General features: G+C 40.2%; 2 protein-coding genes across 2 annotated transcripts in view; one reads left to right on the top strand and one right to left on the bottom strand.

The window, feature by feature from the left end:
• Nucleotides 1–389: 389 nt before the first annotated feature.
• LOC140943218 (uncharacterized) lies at nt 390–4257 on the bottom strand. Its single transcript, XM_073392288.1, has 2 exons — nt 2309–4257; nt 390–1182 (listed from the first exon to the last, which is right to left on the bottom strand). The coding sequence occupies exons 1-2, from the start codon at nt 4188–4190 to the stop codon at nt 521–523; spliced, it is 2544 nt and encodes an 847-aa protein (XP_073248389.1). The 5' UTR covers nt 4191–4257; the 3' UTR covers nt 390–520.
• A 309-nt stretch (nt 4258–4566) lies between these two features.
• LOC140943915 (protein unc-79 homolog) overlaps nt 4567–24666 on the top strand; it is a 42389-nt gene continuing 22289 nt past the window's right edge. The window contains exons 1-20 of the mRNA XM_073393024.1: nt 4567–4879; nt 6032–6152; nt 7525–7670; nt 8194–8364; nt 9376–9615; nt 10939–11269; nt 12022–12219; nt 13029–13464; nt 13895–13983; nt 14810–14933; nt 15283–15546; nt 16237–16537; nt 17109–17401; nt 18169–18317; nt 18731–19027; nt 20274–20575; nt 21097–21258; nt 22104–22524; nt 22978–23200; nt 24006–24192. Coding sequence (XP_073249125.1) covers nt 4843–4879; nt 6032–6152; nt 7525–7670; nt 8194–8364; nt 9376–9615; nt 10939–11269; nt 12022–12219; nt 13029–13464; nt 13895–13983; nt 14810–14933; nt 15283–15546; nt 16237–16537; nt 17109–17401; nt 18169–18317; nt 18731–19027; nt 20274–20575; nt 21097–21258; nt 22104–22524; nt 22978–23200; nt 24006–24192 — 4492 coding nt within the window. The 5' untranslated portion in view covers nt 4567–4842. The remainder of the gene's footprint in view (nt 4880–6031; nt 6153–7524; nt 7671–8193; nt 8365–9375; nt 9616–10938; nt 11270–12021; nt 12220–13028; nt 13465–13894; nt 13984–14809; nt 14934–15282; nt 15547–16236; nt 16538–17108; nt 17402–18168; nt 18318–18730; nt 19028–20273; nt 20576–21096; nt 21259–22103; nt 22525–22977; nt 23201–24005; nt 24193–24666) is intronic.

Raw genomic sequence — 24666 nt, 5'->3', positions numbered from 1 at the left:
GACGGACCAAGAAGAAAGAGAGACTAATCGTAGTCTATTAGTTGGCTGATTCAATAAACGAACGGGTTATCAGCAAGTACAGCCAGAAGCAGGATTGTTGTTGGAGTAAGGATAGACTGTAAAGATCAAAATGATAGAACTGAGGCGCAGCAACACAGAATATTAGTGAGCTTAAGGTGATGTTACACGAGACGGTTCGCAACTACGATTTTTAGCGCAACACAGCGCTGCAACATTGTTGCGACATTGTTTCGAATAGGTACAACATTGTTCTAACACTGCAACGCTGTGTAGCGCTAGAAATCGTCGTTGCGAATCGTCTTGTGTAACTTCACCTTCAAGGAACCACGACGGTAACGGGAGTAAAAACATCACTTGAAAAGCAAATTCGCGCTGTTTCAAACTTTCTCGCGCTTATGCCATCTGGTTTATTCGTCAATGTTGGCAAATGTTTCTGGAGTTGAATTCTAAAAGACTGTATGGGCTAAGTTGAGAGAAATTAAAAAGAAAATTGTCGCTATTAGCAAGTGTAACCAAGATTATTGGCTGGAGGCGGAAGATCAAGCACTCCAGCAAACTGTTCAGCATCAATGTCACTGTCAACAGACGCAGAAGCACCCGATGCTTGGCTGTTCTCAAGTTCAGAACCAGCAGAGTGAAAGTCATCAGTGTAGTTCCCATTACTATCTTCTCTTTGATCTTTGCTTTCACCTGATGAGGATCGTCTTTCTAACGGTCGCGCTTGATCCACCGCTATGTCCAACTCTTCTTCTGACTGAATGGTAATCTTTCGTTCCAGCCTCTCGGATACCTCAATCCTCGTTTTCCGTCTCCTTGATTTAGTTTTGACAGGAGATTTGGAAGATTTAACAGGCTTTTCTGATGAAAAAGAGCTACTTTGCGAGTGCCCGCTTCCCGATGAATCATGATGATCAGAACTGTGTTTCAAGTTTTCGTGATCTGCGCTACTACTTCTTGTGAAATCTAAATGAAGTGACCTCTGTGATCCCGGCTCCTGGTCTGATTCCTCAAAGTCCTCAGTATACATAGTCATAGCAGATCCCCCTCCTCTGTTGTCATACTCTGCGCTTACTATGCCTGTATGGCCGTATAATCCACTAACAGGGGGGTGATCTGTACTCCATTCACCTTCCTGATCACTCTTCTCTTCAGGCTCTGCTACTGCAAGATCATGAAACAGGGTTCATACAAAAAATTGCAACTATTTTTCAAGGAGCTTTCAAGGACCACCAACTAGGAATTTATTTTCACAGATCGCACATAAATGCACATTCCCAGTCTATTCTAATAAGGCTCTAAGGCTTGATTTAGCCAGGGAATTAAACACAGCTGTGTAGTTCTTTGGGTTTTACATTTCTTTTCTTTCCCATAGCGGGGGCTTATACTCTTAGCAGCTGGGGAAAATCCCTGACCCTCAACCATAAGTGACAGCCCGGCTATTGTCCCCAAAACATTCTGATAGCAGGGCTGTCACTAGGATTTCAAGTTTTTGGGTATAAAGGTCCTCCTATGTGATTAAATCCGCAAAGTCAGTTAGACAATATGCCTACTGAATATGAGTTTTTGAAGGTTTGTTACTATGAAATAGCAAGCCAAAGCTCAAAATTCAAAATCTGATGCATCTAACCTCACACATGCCAATAAAGTTAGTCTTTCTAATATATACACACAATCTCCTAGTCAACCTTCACAAAGTGATAAGTAGAAATGACAAACCTAACTAAGGAAAAACTGGCAACAATCTACCCAGGTGGTTAGGAATAGCCAGTAATAAGCCAGAAAGAAAAACAGTTAAAAACGAGCTAAAGACCTTCATGAGCAATATACTTCAACCGGAAGTGGACTTCTTGCATTCTAAGGCAATGCTTTTGCCTAAATTTTTTGGGCAAATCATCTGTTAAAGACACTTACAAGACAATTTGGTAGCTTCAAGGCATAATAAAAGAGAAAGGCCTCACTTCCAGTTGATACGCATGCCTCAAAAACGCTGTTGCTTAACCCTTTAAGCCCCAATATCCACATACAAATTCTCCAAACTGATCTCCATAGATTTTCTTAAGAATTACTCGAGAGAATTTGATAAAAGATCATGGCATTTTCCTTTTGGTGATCATTTTATTAATTCTCATAACTTTATCTCTTAACAATGTATGGGTATTATTAGGAGAAAATTGTTTTTGGTCGCTATTAGCACTTAAAGGGTTAAACTATCTACTATTGGCTTGAGGCCTACTGGTCTTTACAAAAGCCTGCTAAAGTAAAAAATATACAAAAATGGTACACATACCTTCAACTTGTGGAATAAAAACCTCCACACTGTTTGGAGTCTTACTTCTCTCCTCACTCTCAACTAACTCAACAGCTGGCTTTTCTCTGTTCTCTCTCATATCTTCTGAACTGGGTTGAGCCATTTCCACCTTGTGCAGTCCTTGCTCAGAAGAATATTCCTGAGTTTGAATTTGCGCATCTGCCATCTGTTTTGGCCTTCCTCCTAAAAGCTTCCTTCCTGAGCCTATTTTGTAAGTCATCCCTAAAGCACCTTCACCAAAAGTTTCTTGCAATAAAGTTCTCTTGTTTTCCTTTTGAGCTAAAGCTGCTGCATGAGCCTCACAGGGTCTTCTTCTGTTTGTTAATTTGTCCTTCTGATTCATTTCAAGCCTCATCTGTTGTGTTTTTGTCATTCCGTAAGTAAGATTTGTTTGCTTGAAGCGCACTCTTCGCTTGGGCAAACCGATCACTGAGGTTTGATTACTCTTAGGATGAGAGACATGCTGTGATGACTTCATATGCACAGCATTGTTTTCTGAAGTGAGAGGTTTTCTTACACCTCTAGCTTTTTCTTTGCTGCTGTATTTCTGTGGATGCCTAGGTGTAGTTTGAGTCTGAATTCTAGAAGAACTGGGTTGGGTAGTAGTATCAGTTTGATGTCCCCCAGTCAAGCTCGACAACTCTTGTATCAGGGCATTTAAAACTGGTAAATGACCATCAGATATTAACCCTCTCAAGTTATATAATCCACTGAACAATTTCAACTGACTGCCATTGCTTTGTGGTTTCATGGAAGGCTTTGGCAATTTTTCGTCAGTCTGTACTGAAACTGATGTCACACCCACTGTTCCATCTCTTTGAACAACACTGGGTTCAAAATACATGAAATCCACATCACAACTTTCAGAATCTCTGCCAGCAGCTTGTCTGTTACCAGCAACACTACTGTTGCCAGATGTCTGTATTCTGGGCTCTGTTTTCCTCATAGTGTTTGAGTCCAAATCAACTACGGATTTAGAGAAACAGTTATAGTAAAGTGGGGGTGGGCAAAATGTGTTTGTTATTACCAAATCTTCCTCACTTCTTCTTCTGTCATGAGAGCGGATGTGGGAGTTTACGTCCCTGGCATGGAGATAAGTTTGAACTTCGGCAGTTTGTTTTACACCTTGTGTCTGACTTGGTTTGACTGTTTGACCATCAGTCTCACTGTCAGCGATGTCTTCTGGAATATGTTCCTCTAAGAATGTTCCAGATTCAATTTCTGGCAATACTTTTTCTAAGGCGCCCTTTACAGCTTCCTCAATCTGTCCTCCTGTTTCAATCCTTTCCGTGCTTCTTTTTGCTAAAGCTTCTGTGGGAATATGAGGGATGAGCGACCCACCCAAACTCAATAACCTGAAACCAAGCTTTAACTTTGCTATGCACGACCCCATAAGATTATAAACATTAAATTCACCCTCATCTCTGTAAAAAGAAGGTACCGCAACACCTTTCTGATACACATCTTTGCTAATCTTGTCTATTGCTCTCTTTAGAGGAATCAAAGTGCTGCCAACAAGAACAGGTTTCCTTGGCCATAAATCCATCAACATGGCGTAGAGAGGCACCGTTTGAAGTTGCAACAACAAAGTGTCAATGCTTGCTTTGAATAAGCAGGATTTTCCTTTACGGAGCTGGAAATTTCCAAAGCGGTCTTTAAGATCTTGAAGCACTGATTCGTTGCCTTCTAAACGAAGTTTTTGCCGCATTTTTTCAGCGTCCAAAGGAGAAACATGGTGAATTATCATGGTAGGAAAATCCAGCAGTCGAAAGCACAATGCAGGCAGCTTGCAAGCCACTCGAAGATTTTCTACGCTTTCTACGTGAACTTCCAACGAAAACAATGTCTCGGGCATGGTCATGAGACTACAAGAACCCCGGCAATTCCTTAAATTCCTCTTATAACAGAAATATTGGAAAACGAATAATAAAAACTTGCCTTGTTTTGCCTTAATAACTTTTCGCGCCAAATATTCGTCCCCAATCCGCCTCTCGTTTTTACTCGTAAATAGTTGTTGTGTATGCAATAACAAAATTTCCCACTTCAATTGCATTTCTGTTCTGATCGTTCTATTGGTTATTAAAGAAAATGTATGAAGTGTAAGAGAAGCATAAGAAAATTTGTGAGAATAATTTCAAAATGTTATTCTTACCATGGGTCTAATTACTCGTCAAAACACTGAGAGGACTTTTTGCGTCTCCTTACATGACAGAGTAATTTGAGCTCAAAAACAAAAATGGCGATTGTTTGGAGAAATATGTAAATTTCGATGAAAGATTTCGGTCGAAATTACTGCTTTGGAGCAAAGGAATGAGTCAGATTCCCAACTTGAAGAAAGAATGGTGATCATAACTTCGTAAGAAACATGTCTCTGTTGACAAGAGGGGCATATCTGTGTGATCAGGGTTGAGTTTCTTCTACATTGGCGGCGTTCTAATGAAGACCTGAAACAGCTGTTTTGTCGTTTTATTACTTCTTGATCATTGTGACAGCTGAAAGGAGAAAGAAGGAGAATGTCGAGGCTTCTCAAGTCGACACGGGCTGATCAATGTAAGTTCTAAGGATCTGCGCTCTTCAGCAGTCATGAGACTTAGACATTGTGCGGTATGAAAATATAATAATTATTTGAATGCTCATTTGGCCTTTTAATACTGTAAACAATCGCATATAAGAACATATGGATTAGGAAAATCAGGCTGAAAGTTGGCCATTAAGGCACCATGTATACAGTGTATATATAAGAGCTAATTCAGCTTGATAAATAAAACATGTTTTTATATAAACGAAATTGGATGCCAGAATAAGAAACCAATGTGGTACAGTAGGGGAGGGGCTGCTAGTCTGGAGAGCCAAGGGTGGAAAGGTGACTGGTTATTTCGCTTACACATCATTTTGCCAATGTCCCATTTTTTGCAAACGTTTCAAGTCATTTTGCTCACAAAACAAAACCAGGACAAAGCAAGTTTATATCACATTTTTTGGTTATGACATGAAAGGTACAATTCAGATGTTTACACCTTCAATTGGTGACAAAATTAGTTGATATGCTTTGCCGTAAAGGGCCCTTCCCTTGTTTTACAGACTTTAAAAGTGTTAAATAAAGCTTTCTCTCCCCAATCTCCATGAAAATGTAGTGCTGCTCTTCAAGATACCTGTAGAAACAACCAACACCCCAACTTTGAATGGAGGGGTACAGTACGGGGAGGGATGTGGATTGTTTTGTTCTCTAAAGTTACCCTATTTGAGTATAATTTCTCAACAATTTTGGCGCTGATTGTTGCTCTTTAAGCCATTATCAGGCAGGAGAAGTTAGGGTGTAAAATATTTAAGGTATTGCTCAAGAGCTAAATTGTAAGCTTGAGCATTCACCCATCACATAATTTTCGTTAAGCGTTAGTCTAATTAAAATCCCCTTTGCTCAACCATTCAGCCAGTCCAGGGTCTTTATAATAATAATAATAATAATAATAATAATAATAATAATAATAATAACGAATATTTATACAGGATAGCCCTTCAGTGCAAGAGCACTGTTATCAAAGGGGTCCTGTCATAGACCTACTAAACATTTCTCAGTTTCAACGTGCTACATGTGCTCGAGAAAATTGATTGTTCTTTAAGTGATTAAGATTTTCTTATTTTTGTGACATATCAATAATTTTATTGACACTGCATGTTAACTAATTTTTAAATCTGTGATAGTTAATGCCAAAGTACATGGTCTGAAGGAGATATTTAACCGACTGGACAGACGAACATATCCATTACCAACAGGAAACGATGTTGCCAACTACTTAAAATGGTTTCAGCATACATTGCAAAGGTATTTCAGTCTTCCGTTGTTAATATTGGGTGGAAATATGTATTTCTTGATGGGAGTGATCTATATGTTAAATATCATTGCTAAAGATTTGTTTGGATTTAGTTCTTTGTGGTTGGACGGAAACATTTTCTTTAAATGTATTATTAGCTATTATAATACAGGTATATTTTAACAGGAAAGAGTCCATACTAAAAAAATGTTTATTCCAAAAATTATACAGTCAAACCATGCTTCAGGGACATCTGCTTAATACGAACACCTTATTATTACCGACAGTTTGCTTTGTCCCTTAGGAAGAAAGCCCTCACATTTTTTCTAATTTCAAGCTGCATAATACAGACACTTTCTATGGTACCCTCAGTTTCCATATCAATGGGGTTTGACAATAACTTTTGATAAACCTTTCAAAATATGGCAGATTCTAGTAGATTTACCATTAAATACATCATCAGTAATTATCTGATGCTTAACACTCATTGGACAACCCCGTTAGTCAGGAGTGGTCAGAAAGTTTAAAGTAGGCAGATTTCTGTTGAAACAGGTGGCTGACTTTGTCATCTTTTGCTAAAAAATCAGATGAGTAGCTCAGCAAAGTAGCTGGCCAAAAAGAGAAAGTAGGTGCAGCTTTTCATCTTTTTGTGGCAGTGTTTAACAACCTTGACAGCAAGGTTGTACCTTTTGTTACCTGATAGTTATTTTATGCTGCATATTTTGGGCAGGTGGGTGGTGGGGGGGGGGGGGAAGTACTCTGTATAATGACCTATACAGGGAGCCTCCACCTGAAATGGGGTACCTTTTTCAGGCTTCAGATATATGAAAGTGTAGGGATTTCACTAGTTGATGTATATAAAAGGGTAGGGAAATGTGTTATGTCAGTCTGTAAAAAGGCCCAAAGGGGCTCAAAGAAGCATTTTATGGCTCTGAAAAAGTTGGCAAAATGTTTTGGTTCATTTGATTTATTCATAAGAAAAAGGCAGTGCATTTTTCAGCAGTTAAAAGGGATGCAGTGTTCTAAACTAGGTACATGTGGTACAAGGGGTACCATTTGTCAATTAAAAGTATGAAACGGGTACCTTTTTTTGTCAAATATGACAGCTGCTAATATCATTGTTATAATATTATTGTACTTCAATTTTAATCAAATGACTGTTATTTCACACTCTTAGTCAACGCAGCATTTTGTTTTAAATTTTAATGTTTTGTAGATGTACAACCCTCCAAATTACAACCATTTTGGTTGCCATGGTGCCTAAAATTTTAGAGCTGGCGACTTGATTGGTAAAAAATTGCGACTGAGCAGAAACTACAACTAGGAAGGTTGATATAATGTGTTGCATGTAAAGTAATAACTGGCATTTGTTCTTTATATTAGTTTGGTAAAAGAAACACGCCCAGTGTTAACAGAAGACAGACAGTCATTTGATCGGCAGCAATATCCTAGCATGGATTACACTGGATTGTATAAGGCTCTTGGAAAAATTGTTAATGTTGTTCCTGTTGTGGAGATTGGAATTGAAGGTACATAATAGAAAGGCAAAATGTACTCACATCTGTGTTTGTTGTTAATTATTGTAAACTTGTAGGAAATAACAGCTAGGCCTTTGTACATAATGCTTTTGTTTCTCCACTAACATGCTCCACCTTAATGGTCCGTTTTTCCCCAAAATACTCGGTCACCCCCAAAAAAGTTACTAAAATGCTTGATAATGCTCATCATAGCAAGCCGTTTCATTAATTTTAAATATTTTAAGGGGATTTAAGGCTGACAAAAGTGTGTAAGAGGTATGACAACAATGCATACAAATAAATAGGTTTAATACAGCAAAACATGCTCATCTCAGTGCATGGCTATATTAAGTCAATGGTTATATTAAAAAATGTTACAATTTTCATTTTCTTTTAGGAAAAAAACTGAGTTTTTGGAAAAATGCCACTAAAATGCTCGAATTATGCTTTATGCTTTTTGCCTAACTAAAATGCTAAAAAAAATGCTAACATAATGTACAAAGCAACACCTTACTATTTTTTCTTTTTTTGTCAGCATTTGCTGATAGTGTTTTGTCAATCATGGCTTCATTGGTCCCATTCTTGAAAAAGGAAGACCTCAATTCCATGCCTCTTGGCCTAGCAATGACATTATCCATATGGCCACAGTCAACACATAATAACATCATAAAACTGCTTGCTGGTTACATTCTTCCAGTTTTGCTAGGTAAGGCCATTGCTCGTATAATTGAGCAACAAATATATGTTGTGGTTTAAATTTTGATTCCCTTTGTTTTGTGGTATGGTAATGTATGATAATGAGTTTAAAACATTTAGGGAAATAAAATTTGAACCAAGGATAAAATTGAACCACAACATTATATAGAGTGTATGTTAAGTGCTTCACAAAATACCAAAGATTATGCTCTTAGTGTGGTCTTTTGTGTTTTTTATGCCTATTTGGGTGTTACCAGGCACTAGCAACTTGAAATTGCACAAAAACAAATTTTTTCTTATATTATGTTGAGGCTTTCTTAGAGAGGGGTACACTATACGCATGTCCCCAGTCTGAATTTCAAATGCAGTTGTTTAGCATATTAAGGAGTAGGGCATGTCGCTCTCGGTAGATTTCCATTGTACTTTTGATTTTCCTTATTTCTCTGGCAGTTTCAACCCATCTTCATGTTGTTTATCGCCATTTATTTGTCTTATGTAGCTGTTTCAAGGCCAGGTCACTTGTTGCAATTTATCCCTAACAGGCCTGGCCTCTATACTATGGTTAGGATCAAAGGTGTAATATCTGTATTTCAGGAAGTATTAAATCTAGTTGACAGCAGCCATTATACAGCTGTAGATCATTATATTTGCAGTGAATATAATTATGAGATTAGTTGAAGGGTGCATGACATCCTGCTGCCTCAAACAGTTTGGATGGTCTGCCCGTGATAAACCTTTGTCATTGCCTTAGTCTTTGCCCTTCTTTTACTGATCCTTATTTTACTTATTTGGTGTATAATCCACTTGCTTTGGGTGAAGCCTCCCATGCAGATGTTCATGGGGAAGAAATTCCTGACAAAGCCCCAAGAACATGGGTGGGAAGTTACTTTGGATGCCATAGGGTCATAAATTGAGAAATAAAAACTTCTCTGTAAATGATTATTTGGACCTTGAGCTTGCTTGATCAGACATATTTTTTATACTCATAATTGCTTTAAATTGTTATCATCAATCATGGTAGGTGTCTTAAAACCAAATGAGAATGGACTGTCCTATGCATCTCTCTCCTGCCCCTCACTCATCATGTCCATATTGCAGTACTGCCCTGACTGTAAACAGCATGCACAGTTTGTGGAGACATTGATGCGCTACAAAAGTAATGTTTGCCTTGATATTCTTGCCGTGTTGGCTTATGGTCCTCAGCCTGTAATCAATTCTGCTGGACAGGTTCTACTCCATTACTATCCACTCAAGGATGTTGGTATGGTTAATTATTATGAGACACCTTTTACAAATTATGCATGTAGATTCAAAGAAAAGCATGGCTTCACGACTACAAGGACAAAATTTTTTTCAATACAAAGTAATGCGCACACGTGAATCGGTGTCATTTTGGCAGGAAAACGTGGTAACCACTGTCATTCTACTGAGGATGTTGTAGATATAGAAACAAGTTTAATACCAAATGTCAGAAGTTTTCATGCAATCTCAGGAGACACAAATAACAATGGTGAAATGAACAAATGCTGGTGGACAAACAAAGGGAGCTAATGAGCGATCTTTTGTTTACCGTCCACCAGCATGGCAGTGATGACGTAACGTGAAAACCACCTAAACATCCTTCAATAAAAATAACCGTGCTGACTAAGCTTTATTATACTTTTTTAAAACTTTCCGGGGTACATGTATATATTTTATTGAGAATACGCATTCTCGTAGTCATTCTCGAATCTAAAGGTCTTAATTATCTCTTTTTTAAATTTCCATTTGTCTTAAGGTTCTAGCTGATATTACAGTAATTGTGTTTTAAAAAGAACGGTGATGGATCTGCCTGATGTTAGGCTTAAACTCTATTGAAGTGAAATATGGGACAAGAAAAAATCTTGAAACATAGGTTTTAGAAACCCCCTAATAATTTATACCAAACCCAATTTCTTTTCACACTCATATTCTCTAATTTTACCCACGAGTTTTTGAACCAGTAATTTTCCTTTCCCTGTAGTAGGCTAAAATAATCAACAATTCACAATGTGTTTATTTTGGTCATCAGCATCATTCAGTATATTCATTGCTAATAAAATTCAGTGCTTGGAAATGGCCATAGAGAGTGACGAACATTTTATTCATGCCACTATCACTGGCTATGTCAGTTCAGTGGTTTTGCAATTTTTAGAATCAATTTACCAATCTCTTATTGGACGGTTTAGTGTGTAGTATAGTGGGATATTTTTACTGGTCTTCTGTATTTTAACTGCCCTATGGGCTCGCCAAAAAATGGGGTGACTCGTAAAAATGTCCCACGATACTACACACTAAACGATCCAGTAAGATATATTTATCCGACCTACTAGTATGGAGGTCTTCTGAAATCGAAGTCTCAGTTCAAACCAGCACTGAGAAATGACCTTCCTATAAAAAAAATATTTATATGAGGATGCATGGAGAACGTTTTTATCCCAGTTGAACTTCATACTCGCTCAAGCGTGACTTCGTAGACTATGCCTACAAGCGGCAGTAGATTAGATGATTGAAGCTAGCATTCCTCTGTAGCTCTGTAGTTAGACCTTTCTGTTTGCACTTTAAGGTGGAGCTGATGATTGGCAGTTTGTGTACGAGCCATGGCACCCCGCTAATTGCCAAAACGTTGAGTGCGCAGTTCCTCACAAAAACACGCCCACAAGTATCTGCTTAGATGCCTCATATGCCGCAGGACAGTGTTCCTCATCACCACCTGTGTTTATTTGTGAGAAATGCGCTGCGGTAGCTGCTCAAGATATTCCTGACAAATCACTGATCATGAAAATCATCCAGCCAATGGGAAAGATGCGCACAACATGTGAGACGAAGGAATGTAAAGGTCAAGGGAAACCCTGCAGTGTGATGTGCTTTTCTTATGAATGCGTCAAAGATAACAGGTGCTAATGTGGGAATTCCCCCCCCCCTTACCAGTTTGCTCTCACGCCCTCGCCTCCCCCCTCCCCCAGTTTTCGTACTGGTCCACCAACTTTGACCCGTGAACTAAGAGTTGAAAAATTTGTGCTGACTTTAAATATATCAAGTGGAGAGAACACGCACTGTTGTCCCCCTACCCATCATGCAATGTGTGGGGGAGAAGGGGGTGGGAAGTGAACTTGCTAAAAGAAAGCGACAAAAAACTTTGGCTTGTCAGTGTTTACTGTTAGGTAGAAAATGATTTTCATGCTGAATTATATTTGCAACAAAATCGTAAACATGCACTTGACAAAATCCCCGAAATGTTTTTAAATTGTGAACAAAATTCCTACCAAGTGACGTTTTTAATTTACAAAAAGTTACTTTTTTCAATTTATCCAACTGATTTGGTAAATACCAAAACAACTATCCCCCTCAGAGTCTTTGAACAGCGCTAGATGTATACCTCGACGCTTCGCGTCTCGGTATGTACACCACTATCCACCTCTCTATTCTAACTAAAGTTTTTACAAAATTAAACGTTGAAACTGGTAATGTCAAGGAAGCCTATGTAGAAGCCGGGGACTTATACTCGAGGGGCTTCCTGGAACTATAGGGTAAACCACGTGAGTTAAGGGTACCAACACCATTTTTACTTTTTTTAAAATTTGTGTTGCAAATGACCTATCGGTTGCTTATCTCAACCGATATAAGTTTTTCTGGTAATATTTTTCAGGCTGAGAGCTTTGACCATGTGTCAGGAATGTCATATACGCTATCACACCGGTGAAGGTGGATATAACCATGTGACACAGAATTTGTTCCCAGACCCCTGGACTTTGGATGGGCCTGACCAAGCCTACCCTACAGAGGCGGTGATTCGTCTGTTAGGAGAAGCACAGCCAAATCAAAAGGCGCGGAATGATGCTATGGGGTGAGTTACGCTTTGAGATACATGAAAATATATGCATTTTGTTCGAAGAACTGTGAAATGTTTGAACCCAGGGGTCATTTCATAAGTAGGCCGGGTGCTCGTGGTCCTGAATAGGACTGTTGTTGGCAGTGACCAAGAAGGTTCCAATATAAATAGATTCTTACACTTACGATGCCTTAACCCTACAACGAAGATCTTTCAAGAACTTCCCACCTTCTTGGTGTCATTTTCAATGGCGCTGAAGTACTCAGTCAAGCAAGAGCGAAAAGACCATTGCACTTTCTTCATAGTCGCATACGCTTTAAGTCTTTCTAATGACAACCCGAATCAGCTGTATGCAAGTACTGTGTACCGTTTTTATAAAGTTGAGAAGCAAGTTTTTAATGAGAGGTTGAAAGTAACAACCCAGAAAACTTCAGCACGCGGTTAACAACGACGAAGGGAAGTAGATTATGTGTTAAACACATATTTTCTGAATAACAGCGTTACACGTTCTTGTGGAAGGAACGGGTGACATACAAGGTCTGCGTAACGGACCCCAAGATGACCTTTTTAAAAACCGTGCCCATGACGAATCCCTCCGAAGATCTGAGGAGTGGCTCCTTTGCGGCTCTGTTTTATGTATTGCGTTTCTTACTACGCAGGGAATCGACTTGATCTAAAAGCGGTTACCAATGTTCTTCGAAATTTCGAAACCAGCTTATTCTCATTGTATCCCCACGACAGCAATGAGCTCGTTAATCAAATAATTGTTATCCTTTTATAATCAGCCTAGTCTCATCAGCTTCTGTTCGTCTTTCATTTACCAGGCTAGTTCAAGGAAAACTTGAAGACGACGAGTATGAAGATGACGTGGACAACGACATTAACAACCGTCGCATGCTTAGCAGATTTGGAGTCTGGCTTCTGGTTGGTGTTTGCAGTGAGCCTGCGAGATGTGAATCGGCGGAGCGGTTGGGTCGATTAGTGTCTATGGTGCTGTCATGGATCGAGACAACCTCAACACTGAGACGAGACTATGTGGGAGAGTTGCTCAAACGGCTCACAAGTCAGTATGTTTGCCGCTGGTTGTTACAAGTTCGAGACAGCAAGTCAGAGTTGCTCTGCGCATGCCTAACACCTGATCCTCCGGCATATGTGAAGGTTGGAGGATGCTGGGATACCATGTCGAGCAAGGCCCGTCAGCACATGGAAGGACTTCACCGCCTATGTTGTTTGGTTCCCCATAATCTTGTCACACCTGAGGTAAGGAGAGGAACTTCGGTAAACTGCATTCTTTTGGACACTGCGTAAAAGTAAGTTGTATCGCGTGAGTTGATGGTATTTAAGTCCGGCTATTGACCTGACTGCTCAATTAAGTGGCGATGATATTGGTGGTCTGTCAGTTAGGCCGTGATGTTATTGGCTATGACGAAGATGTGTCGTAACCACAGACAGTCCAATGAGCCAATCGGTTTTCGAGGAGGAAAGCGCAAGGAGACAACGTGGTTTTGATTTGAAATCCGATTGGTGCAGCTAGAAAGTTGTACATGAGCTGTAGCCAATCACAGAACAATACTATTTGAAGCAAATTCGAATTAGTTTTGGCGCGAGCTCATATAGGATCCTGGTTTTGGTTTTTAAGATGAAAGTCAAATCACGGTCCTCAATTTTGTTGTTATTTTACGTTCTGCAGGTCTGGGATACAATTATGCCTCAGTGGATGGAAGCGATCAAAGCAGACGTTCCTCCGGATGACTTGGGAAGGTTTAAAGTCTTGTTAACGTAAGTTTGTTGAATTTTGGACCATAGGCTGTTCACAGTCCCAGTCCCAGTCCCTTTCAATCTTCCTCAAGATTGTTCATCTGTGCCTCATTTTGCATTTGCTGTGTTACTTATACTTTCTTTTACCACGCCGCCGCCCGCACACCGCCGCACACCGCCCGCACACCGCCCGGACACCTCCCGCACACCTCCCGCACACCGCCGCTCGGTTAGCTCAGTTGGGAGAGCGCCGGTCTGCTGAGTGAGAGGTCGCGGGTTCAAACCCCGGCCGGACCAACACTCAGGGTCTTTAAATAACTGAGGAGAGAGTGCTGCCTTTGTAATATCATCTGCAAACGGTTAGACTTTCCGTAGTCTTCTCGGATAAGGACGATAAACCGGTGGCTCCGTCTTACAAGCCCTTGCACATGTATTAAATCTGTGGGATGTTAAAGAACCGACACACTCTTCGTAAAGAGTAGGGCACGTAATTCCCGGTGTCGTGGTCTATCTCACTTTGACACTCATGTTTGGGGGCATCATTACTCATTCCTTCATTACTTGTAAACTGCACCTTAAACAGTCTGGCAAAGTCTCCCAACCAGTGTTGTAAATTATCCCTGAAAAGCCCTGAGGGGAGTGGTTAATAAGATATTTACAATTTACTGTTTTGAGCGGTTATTTTTATGTTCTACTCATACTCAATTCATTGTCTGAATTTTGATAAATTTCGTGACACAGCTCCTTTAGATACAACTGTATTTGCCTCATATAGTAAGGTGATGAAACTTTATGACATTTATAGACATCTTTTCTCTTTAAACCTTTTTCGATTAATTTTATACAGGAACCTTTTCGATCCTCTACTTTCTCCGCTCAAGATGCCCTCCGACACAACTTTAAGCTTCATACGAAGATCACTAGAGTCTTCTGTGCCTCGTCACCAAGTTGAGGCTCTCACTTGGCTTCAGGTAAGTAATCTGTTTATATTAATGTGACCCGGGACAAAACAAAGCTCTTAATCTCAAAAAAAGGGACATTTCTTTTCTCTTTCGCTTCCCTGAAAGAAAGTATTCCATGTTAAGGCGATTTTAATGTACAACAAGTTAGAGTCTAGACATCCAACTTTTTAAATCAACTTTCTCTTTACCACTGCTTAAATTGCGTCTTTACCTGGGATGATCTTCTTTGCATTATTTCTTCATTCCGCGGCTCCAATATATGAAATTAATATATTTTTATCATTTCAACGTCTAGGATTAATAGAACGAGGAAAATAAAATTTATAGCTGTCTTTTTTCAACCTTTTGTTTTTCGCAGATTTTATCTCAGCTTGATATCATTATCCGGCTGGATGTTCTTCTCAGCATGTTTATCAAAGTTGTGCAGAACTCGTCTGAATTCTCTGAAGGCGTCGCCACCATGTTCCCTTTTCCCATGTCTTCTGTGCCGTCACCGCTGTCCACAACTGCAGAAGGCTCAGTGATCCCAACGCCGGTCAGCGGTGCAATGTCTGCAGACCTTGGGGAGCTGAGTTCCAATCTGTCGTGCTTTATCATGGAACTTGATTTACTTGTAAAACAGGTAATTGCTCCAACTTTAATCGCAGAAAATTAATTTTGTCAATCGAGTTAAAGTAAACTCAAGTGATGCTTATAGGTGGTTAAAAACAAACAAAAAAAAAACTGCCACCCCCAAAAGTGGTCGCGGTCGTTACCAGCGGTTCCAACTATAGAGCGTTGACTGGCAAAATTCAGGTGTTTTGCAACGGTGTTCCCTAATAGGATGTTTTCTCACTTGGAGAATCGACTGTGTATCGAATGATTTACTCACCCCAGCCTCTATAAACTATCCCCGTTATTTACGTCCGTCTTGCTATTACGGAAGACAATCTCTTTTGGTAGTCTCTGCGCCGCTTTCGATCGGTGTGTTTTCCTGTTGATTTACGTGTTTTAGATCCAAGTATGGGAATGCACAAAGCTTAAACGTTTGAGCCTGTGAACGAAATTTTGGCTTACGTTTGTGTGGTGCTGTTTGTTTTCAATATTTTCATAATGAATTTTGGGCCCTTTCCTCAGCATTGCGGCTGTTAAAGTTTTAATGTGAGGGTTTGTTTAATGTCCATGTCAAAGCTTTCACATTTTGTATCAGAAATCGCACGTTTTCCTTCCTCTTCAAAATCCAGTTTTCAAATTTAATTCGTCCTAGAAAAAGTGTACGTAAGAATCATCATTTGCTTACGTTTTTATTGATTCATCATGTTCTTAATGACAGATAAAAATTCAGTTTATTCGCGAAAGACACGTCCCAACCAGCTCCGAAAAAGAGGACATCAAGAAGCTTCTGAAGTGCATGTTGGATATCTCTTGGGCCGGTAAACATGGCGACCACTCTACGATATGTGAGATGTGTAACATGACAAGTATTTGGTTTAAATTGGCGCACATGTTACTGGATCATGTATTCCCGGATGGTGTTACGTTAGCTGCTGCTGATGCGCGTGGTTCTGTGGTATCTGGAGGAGGTCTTGTCAGAACCAGTTCCAGCGGTAAAGCTGTTTCCAGTAGGAGTCTGTGTAAGTCTCTCCAAGGTGCTTTTCTGACGCACCAACACGGTGCAAAAACTTGCGTAATTTAGTCTTCAAATGTGCGCATTTATATCATTACACGTAGACTTTTAACAATTTTCGCACAAAGGTCAGACTTCAGGGCTTAACGGCCGGTCAAAGGACAAGTTCCGGTCGAAAAAAACCTCTGTCCGATTGAATCCTTGGGTGACCGGACATTTTGTCCTGTCGTTAAAGCCTCAATTGGAAAATTCAATTCAAATTTTAACAAAGGTTGGACATTATTAGCTTTCGTGAATAAAAAATAGGTAGGTGGAGGAAAAAACAATAAACAAACTGTTTCCGAGGGAAAATAGGTTTTATCGGACAACATGACTGGCGCTAGCCTGGTAATTATTTCAAGCTCTGAGGCTGGTCTCAACACGACACAGCAATCAGTAGTAAACTGTTGTTTGTGTGTTTTGGATTCTCCTAGAACCGACAGATAGAAAAATATCAAGTTCAATGCTACGTCTCCTGTTTGCAAGTTGATTAACATTCTTGTTTAATCTCGAACCCGGGTTGTTGTTCCGTTTTTTAGCCTCAAACAAAAGCCAAGTCGAAACGATCGATGAAGAAGTGTTTAGAGAAAATCAGCAAGAAGACTTTTCAGATGTTACTGACAGTTGCCATGGTGACAATGACCCTGAACCCGAGAATGGTCCCAGTGAGGGGGATGCCCCGTCTGAGCTAAACGAAAATATCATGTCATTTGCTGCCATGCACACAATGACGGGAGGTATCGGCTCGTGGAGGAGTGGGACGAGTAGCGTTAGCTGGAGCGTGGTGTGTGACAATTTCCCACAACTGCATCTGTTGCTCGGGTTTCTGAAGGTACGAACCTGTGTGAATGAACCACAGGAAGCCCACATGTAGTTAACTAGTTTCACTAAATTCACTTCCATAATCACTTAAGGAGGAGACACAAGTCTGAGGTGTGACCAATCAAATAAATTCATGAACCTTTGCAGCGGTGCTTTCTCGTGGTTGTATTTATCATGCTGTACCAACGGGTTTTAACTTTTGAAATGTATGACGTGGCCATGAAACTAAAACCTCTTCAGCAGTACTTCACTTTGGTACTACAGTTGGGTACTAGCCTGTGTACAGCCGTCCGCTCCCCTCTCTCCGCCATTTTGTTTGAGGGGAGGGGCGACTATACTGTACTCAGGCTAGTACCCAGCTGTAGTACCATAGAGAAGTCCTGCTGAAGAGGTTTTAGTTTCATGGCAACGCAATACATTTCAAAAGTTAAAACCCGTTGGTACAGCATGATGAATAAAAACTACGAGAAAGCACCGCTCGCTCCAAATGTTCATGAATTTATTTGATTGGTCACACCTCAGACTTGTATTCTTATTATGCTGTATAAAATAGTGCGACCATTCAAACGAAGCCTTTTTAGCAGCACTGCATATATACATGGTGCTATTTATGCTGTATCCACAATTTTTGCGTCTGTGAATGAAATCCTACGTTGTGGACATTAAAATGAAACCTCTCTTGCAGTTTTTTTTTCACACGATGTCATTTCTGAATTCTAAGTATTTCACACATTGAATTTTAGAGTTAACATGCTTTTGTTTTTGTTTTATCTGTAGGAGCTGCCTCGTCAAGAGGATCATAATGTACAGCTGAGTATCCTGAGTTGTTTAAAGGTTCTGGTCCTTCAAGGTGACTACCTGCGAATCGCTATGGATGCTGACGGAGACTTCTTGGCTTATCTGCAAGAGATCTTCTTCATTCCTAAGTAAGATATTGTTGAATCAGAAAACCAAATTTTGCGATCGTTGACTTCCGCTTGTCATTAGGGAGCTTAAGCAACGACGACGGCGACGTCAACGAGAACGGCAAAAAAGCAATGGGTTTAGATTGGCAAAACAACCACTTTGCAATAAATATCATAACAGACAAACTGACTACTCTGATTACTATAGCTCTATTGGCTACTCTAGAAACCAGGCAGAGTAAACTTTCGCAAAGATTTCTGGAACTGTTACTGGGGACTGGGAATAAATTGGCCAATAGCTGACCGACACGTCCCGATTGCACGATCCCAGAAATCTTTGCGAAAGTCAACTCGGGCCAGTCTCTTTATCGTTTCTGAAGAGGCGAATTCGGCTCTCTGAAGAAATGGGTCCGTCCATCTTTTTTTCTTTTCAGCATCTGGGACCTTGTACAAGCCGAGCACTCGGAGATGTCACAGCTTTGTGTCCAGATATTACTCCACTGCATCTGTCTCCCTTATGGCGCTGAGAAACTCTGCGATGAAGTAGAAAATGCTTTCTCAGATGATGACTGGCGAGAACGCTCATCCGCTGTGGAAAAAGTCACGGTCATTGCACGCTGTCTGGAAAAAGAAAACATCAAGTCCAATAGCCTTGTTATGTCCGCCCTGGCACACTGCTTTACGTATTTAGTTGGAGCAGTGGAAGATGTTTGCACGCCGGTACATCTTAGGTAAATTCCAGTGAATAATATAGCTGATGCTTTGAAAAAAATTACTGTTTAGCTCTCCTATCTCTTTTTGTGCTTACTGGCTTTATAGTCAGTACGCCTTATGTCAACGTTTGTGTAAGTCCGTCCGTCCGCCCGTCCGTAAGGGTATTTCTATTGTCCTAAGATGTAGCCGAAGATACTTCGTTCGATAACTCCTATCGCCCTTTTTGTTCCCGGCGAATTTAATAGATTTGCTTCTTTTTCTTTTTTTTAAGCCCAACAATTTAATATCATGAAAGTACATTTCGAAGGTAATTAGATTAAAAGAAATAAATTTGTAAGAAGTTATTAAGTTACAGTCGAGATCCCCGTTCGATCGATACTCGATAGCGCCTTTTCTTTTCGAGTACTTTGCCAACCTTGTTGTTGTTTTTTTTTCGCTTAAAAAAGCAAGGTACACTGAGTGAAACAACTATTAAATAATTTCAATTTGCTCGTTTGAATTAGTTTTCCTCGTAGCACACATCTTTAACGTTTAACCTCAGGAGATGAGATAGCGGATTCTATACCCGGTAACGCCCATATTTTCTTCGAAAAATTTAATACTTTATTTTTCCTTCTTTTTTTCTTTTTTATGGTTACTAGAGTACAGACTATTCATAGCCAGTAAGCACATGTCTTCTCAAGGGACTATTATTTTTCGATGTAAATGAGATGGCTCATATTTTGGTGGATCGGCGATTGAAGTGAAATTTTCGGTTTATGGACGGTCTCGATGGGGTTAACTAAACAACAATTTAAGGTGTTAGGTGTGAAAAATGAAAACTTTTAAACACTAGTCGTAAAAACGTTCGGGGTCACTTAAGGTATTCCCTTGAGAAGGGTGTACTGTTTTTTTTTTTTTTCAAACTTGGCACAATTCATTGACGGCCATATACAGGAATTCATTGAAAAACTGCAATAAAAAGATGGGGTCAACGCGCTTCTTTTCGCGCTGTGTGCCGGTACATTTTCCTAGTTTCGCACAAAGTGTTCGAAACTTCAACAAAGGTCAAAAATTCTTATCATGTAGCAATGAAGATGAATCCTACTTAAACATCTAAATAATACAACTTCTAGTATCTAGGTTTTTCCTCCTTAAAATATATTTTTCATTTAGCCATAACAAGTAAGGCAAGTGATGCGCACTGCAAAACAAGGGAATTACCTTGATGCAGGTGTGTCTGTAACAATTCATTTTCTATCTGGTTAACTATACTTATTTCAGAGCCGTCTCTATGTTAGACACTATCAAAGCATCCTCTCTCAAGGTCCTTTACAAGTGCATCGAGCACCAGTACGATGCAGTTCCTAAAGATCGTCTCTTGTTGATTCACACCTGCCGGATATTGCACCGAATACTGCCTCACCATACCCCCCTTTGTGGCAAGTTTTTCATCAGACGCTTCAAGCATTTGCTAATTGAAAACGCGGATTTCGTGTCACTCGGAAGTCCGAGCAAAGGACGCACTTCGTCTAGTTTAGCGGCCAATGAGACGGATACCGGAATTGAATCTGCGAGGAAAATTGGTTTGTAACCACGTGTCTTATTAACAGTTAGCAGTTTGCTTTATTGTATCAATTAAGAAATAACAAAATAATCATTTTGTCGTCGTTGAAATCACTTCAGGAATAATGTTATGTAAAGTAAACCATTTATGAGCCCATCCAGCGCCCAATTTATTGTTTTCAGCACATTTTTGCTCGAGATTTTTTTAGACTAACAGCAGTCCTCAAATGGTATAGAATTCCAGCTCTGACATGCAGCTTTTCTGTTCGATATGATTCAATTTTAGAAATTAACTATTGAAATGTAGTTTTTGTCACTCGTACCTTCCAAATAGGCCACTTCCGAGTTTTAAAAAGCCTCACTTTCAAAATGAGGCCAAGTGCGCAACCTTTCATGTGAAAATGAGTTTTATTTGCATGAGAATGAAAAATCATTTTCATATCAAAGGCTGAGCACTTAACCTCGTTTTGATACAGAGGCCCGGGGGAACTCGGAAAGGACCTATTATTTGTAGTCACCTGATTTCTTTTATGTTCTTTAGCCCCAATGCTCCAATCGCAACCTAGCACCAGGTCCCTGACAGCTCGTTCCAGCCTTGCCCAGCAGCCTCGTAAGACATCTTCTTCGTTCCGTTGCGGTTATTCATTCCGTTTCCCTGGAGAAAGAGTCACGTACAATCGACAAGTGTCAGCTAATTCTGAAGGTAATCTTGAATACTTAAATCGCTGTCCTCTAAACAAGGGGATCTCTTCTGATTAAATAAGAGATGAATCTGAGAAATATAACCATGTTCTTGCTCCAATATAAGAAAAACCAACTAGATATTTCTACACCATGTTTTTAGGTAGTTACTTTTTTAACTCTTGCCTGCAATCTTATCATGTGCCCATTTTATTTCTTTGCTTTGTAAAATGGAAGGAACTGAACACAAAAAATACGCACAAAGGTTCTACTAGGGATTGTTATTGTTATTGCAATTTGTTTTACCACGGAGCTCTTAGCAGTTCTAAGAACTCCTTGAAACGTGTCCTCGCGTTCCAGATCAAAATGGAATTTGGAAGTATTGGTTTTTAGGGAGAGGGGAGCACCGGACTGCCAGGAGAAAAACCTCTTGAAACGGGGCAGAGAACCAACAACAAACAGACTTTATTGACAATACCTGCCATCTTTGCACTCGCCTTAGGATTGTTGGGATAAAAGCAATGCCACGTGGTATTTCAGGGGGCAAACAAGTGATAAAATTTGCCGACACGAGTAATCATAGTCGAGTTTGTTGATTCACTTAAAACGAGACGACGATTTAACAGTCTTGCAAAATGTGCAGTTCGAGTTTATACATCACCATACATCCCTATACATCACCATCGACAAGTTTTACGTCATTATTGCTTGCTGTCACTATCACTTGCCATATTGGTGGGAGGCGGGTACTCGTACCACCGCTTCACCTTGCTCCCCACACGCAAAGGATAGGAACACTTGTATGAAACCTCACCTACCTGCTAAATTCTAATTCCAATCGAAACTTGAAATGACTGATCATTTCAGGTAAAAAGTCATCAAGCTGTGGACGCCTACGGCGTACAGGGGGATTCACGAACCAGGCGAGCTCCATCGACATCTCAGACCGTATGTTCCTAGGTGGCCGCATCCAGTCTAACCTACCTACTGTCCAGGAGGAAGAGCACGAAAATAGCCGGCAGTCTGTTGCCTCCACCGACTCTTCCTTTAGCCAGCTGCTGGGTGGAGTGCCGCAGGAGGGAGGCAGCCTAGAGGCAGAAGCCACTCACCAGCTGGTGACGCTGGTCATGGACTTCCTCAGCTACCCAGGAGCGGAGAAGGGAGCGGAAAATTCGAGTTTTGTGAAGACGGAGAGTTATGAAGTGGTGCAAATGAGTCATTACCTTGGTGTTCTCATGGGGTATGACATCAAGGTCGGAGAATTTACTGGAAATCCTCGTCGATTAAGGTAGAAAATCTTGAATGTCATGCTGTCATGCTTACCAACTTTGTTCAGGGACTTACGCTAGATTTGTTGTTCGTAAGTACAAAGATTAATTGCTGCGATTGTTGCGAGGTTTTTAATGTACATTTTACATTTTCGGGAACTTAGAAGCTGAGAGTTTATCAAAGCTAGTCAAAACGTCCCACGCAGACTTTCTCATGGCTTGCGTCATGAACGTACATGCAGGTAGAACGCGTGACCATATTAACGATGGCGTGGCGAAGCGTGATGTGTGACAAACGGCCTTAGAGGGTCAAAGAAGGCTAAGCAATTTAGCTTTATTTTTCATGTGCAAAAAGCTGTGCGCACATATCGAAACAATTAAAGAAAGAAGAAAAAAGATTTCCAGTCAATTTTATTTAACGAAATGAAGACACGAGTCTCTCAAGCTCTCTACCAACATTTCTTCACTCACAGGTTGTTCCCAGTCTTCCATGCGTACATGGCCGGGATTTTACAAGTCCTGGATCAGAATCAGGAGTGGGGGAATGAACTACTCAATCTCACTCTTCAACTACTGCTGTTCTGCGCGGCTCCTAAGCCACACAAACGAACGCAGACGCCCGAGTTCTCTTTGATCTGTATACCGCCATTTATGAGGCAGACCTGGCTCATGGCTCTACTTATTATACTTTACAAGGTAATGAGGATAAGTTTGATCTTCGCTTTAAAAAACCTTCCGGTAATGTTGTAGATCCGAAAGTTGCAAAAGGTCTATCAATCTGAACGGTCGTCGCCATGCTAGCGCTATGATATAGGTACCCGCCTTGTAATAGAACTAGACCCAATTGTTCGAAGGGCGATTAGCGTTAACCCAGGGTTAAATTTTTATCTCGGGTTTCTCTTTCTTTTGTTCAAAAGCATTTTCCCTAATAATTTTCTTCCTCTTTTTAGAGCATTCAGTCATTAAATTGTAGGCAAAAAGAGTAAAACTGAATTTGCTTCAGTTTAAGCTTTAAAATTTGAAGTCAAATTTCTCACTAACCCTGGGTTAACTTAATCCTGCTTTGAACAACCTGGCCTTGAAGTTTATGTCAGCAGTCGTTCTCGCAAAAGTCGTTGAAGAGCTGTGTCCATCAAATCGCTGCCATCGCTAAACCTGTTTTCACAAGGTAGCCAGGCGAAACGATTTTACTTTCAAAGTACCTCCTGATTCACTGAAGTAGTTGGTGGATTGGTAGAGGGGGGCGGGGATGCAGACCTCTTAAACCTTCCCATTACATCTCGGCTGCCTCTTCTGCGTCCTTTTATCGTTTTTAAAATCACTTTAGACTCTAATTATATTTTTCTCTACTTTATTTAGTTTTAAGACCATACGCTGAATATTCATTATTGTTGAAATAGTTTACATTTATTTAAGCAGTGTTCGCCGAGTTCAGTATTGGCAAAGCTTTTAAATAGTTCTTTGATTTTTTTATTATTGTTCCAAATTTATTTCCTTCCAGTATCCTTTCCACGCTGATACTCATAAACGAAACACAAAGAACCTAATACTCGTGGTGCTGAACACGCTGGAGGCCCAGGATCACGTCTGCAAGGGGCCCAAAGAGAACTTTCCAAAGAGGGCGAGCGTAGCATCTATTTTTGGAGAATCTTTTGCTGTTGGAACAGGAGATACTGCAGTGGGTCCAGGTATCAGATCAACTTTTCAAAGCTTATTTTTCTAGGGTATACACTTCGCGAAGAGATCATCTGACCCCATGAGGTCTTTGTTAAGTCTAGTGACAGAGTCTAAGTTCATGCAGCACCTAGCGTATTACTGGAAATGGGTATGTTGTGAAAACATCCTGTCTTGTAAGGGTGTTACCGTCCTTATTTGCCAAGGGATGAGTGGCCAGTTTCCTTCTTGGCAGTGGAACTTCGGAAACGGGAGGGAAGGTGACACGACAAGTTCCTAAAAAATGATGGACTGGAGATGGGCGACTAAGATAATCAGTGTTAAGTCAAATCGTGAGTGTTTGCTCACTGAACGTTCAATTAATTTGTCATTTCTTCGAATGTGCAGATCTATAAGCACTTTCATAGCCTGATGGTAATTTTCCATTTTCTTGAAGTTCAATTTACTGTGGAAAGCCCAGGACCTTCTCTCTGTCAATGTAGTGACGA

This window comes from Porites lutea, chromosome 7 (assembly GCF_958299795.1).
Source record: "Porites lutea chromosome 7, jaPorLute2.1, whole genome shotgun sequence".
Lineage (NCBI taxonomy): Eukaryota > Metazoa > Cnidaria > Anthozoa > Scleractinia > Poritidae > Porites > Porites lutea.
This window is presented reverse-complemented; position numbering and strand designations above follow the sequence as displayed.

Bases quoted from the DNA above. Each gene is read 5' to 3' on its own strand.
- LOC140943218 (XM_073392288.1), bottom strand. From the start codon at position 4,190: ATGACCATGCCCGAGACATTGTTTTCGTTGGAAGTTCACGTAGAAAGC. The intron at 1,183-2,308 runs GTATGTGTACCA...ATGATCTTGCAG, and splicing joins TTTTATTCCACAAGTTGAAG to TAGCAGAGCCTGAAGAGAAG.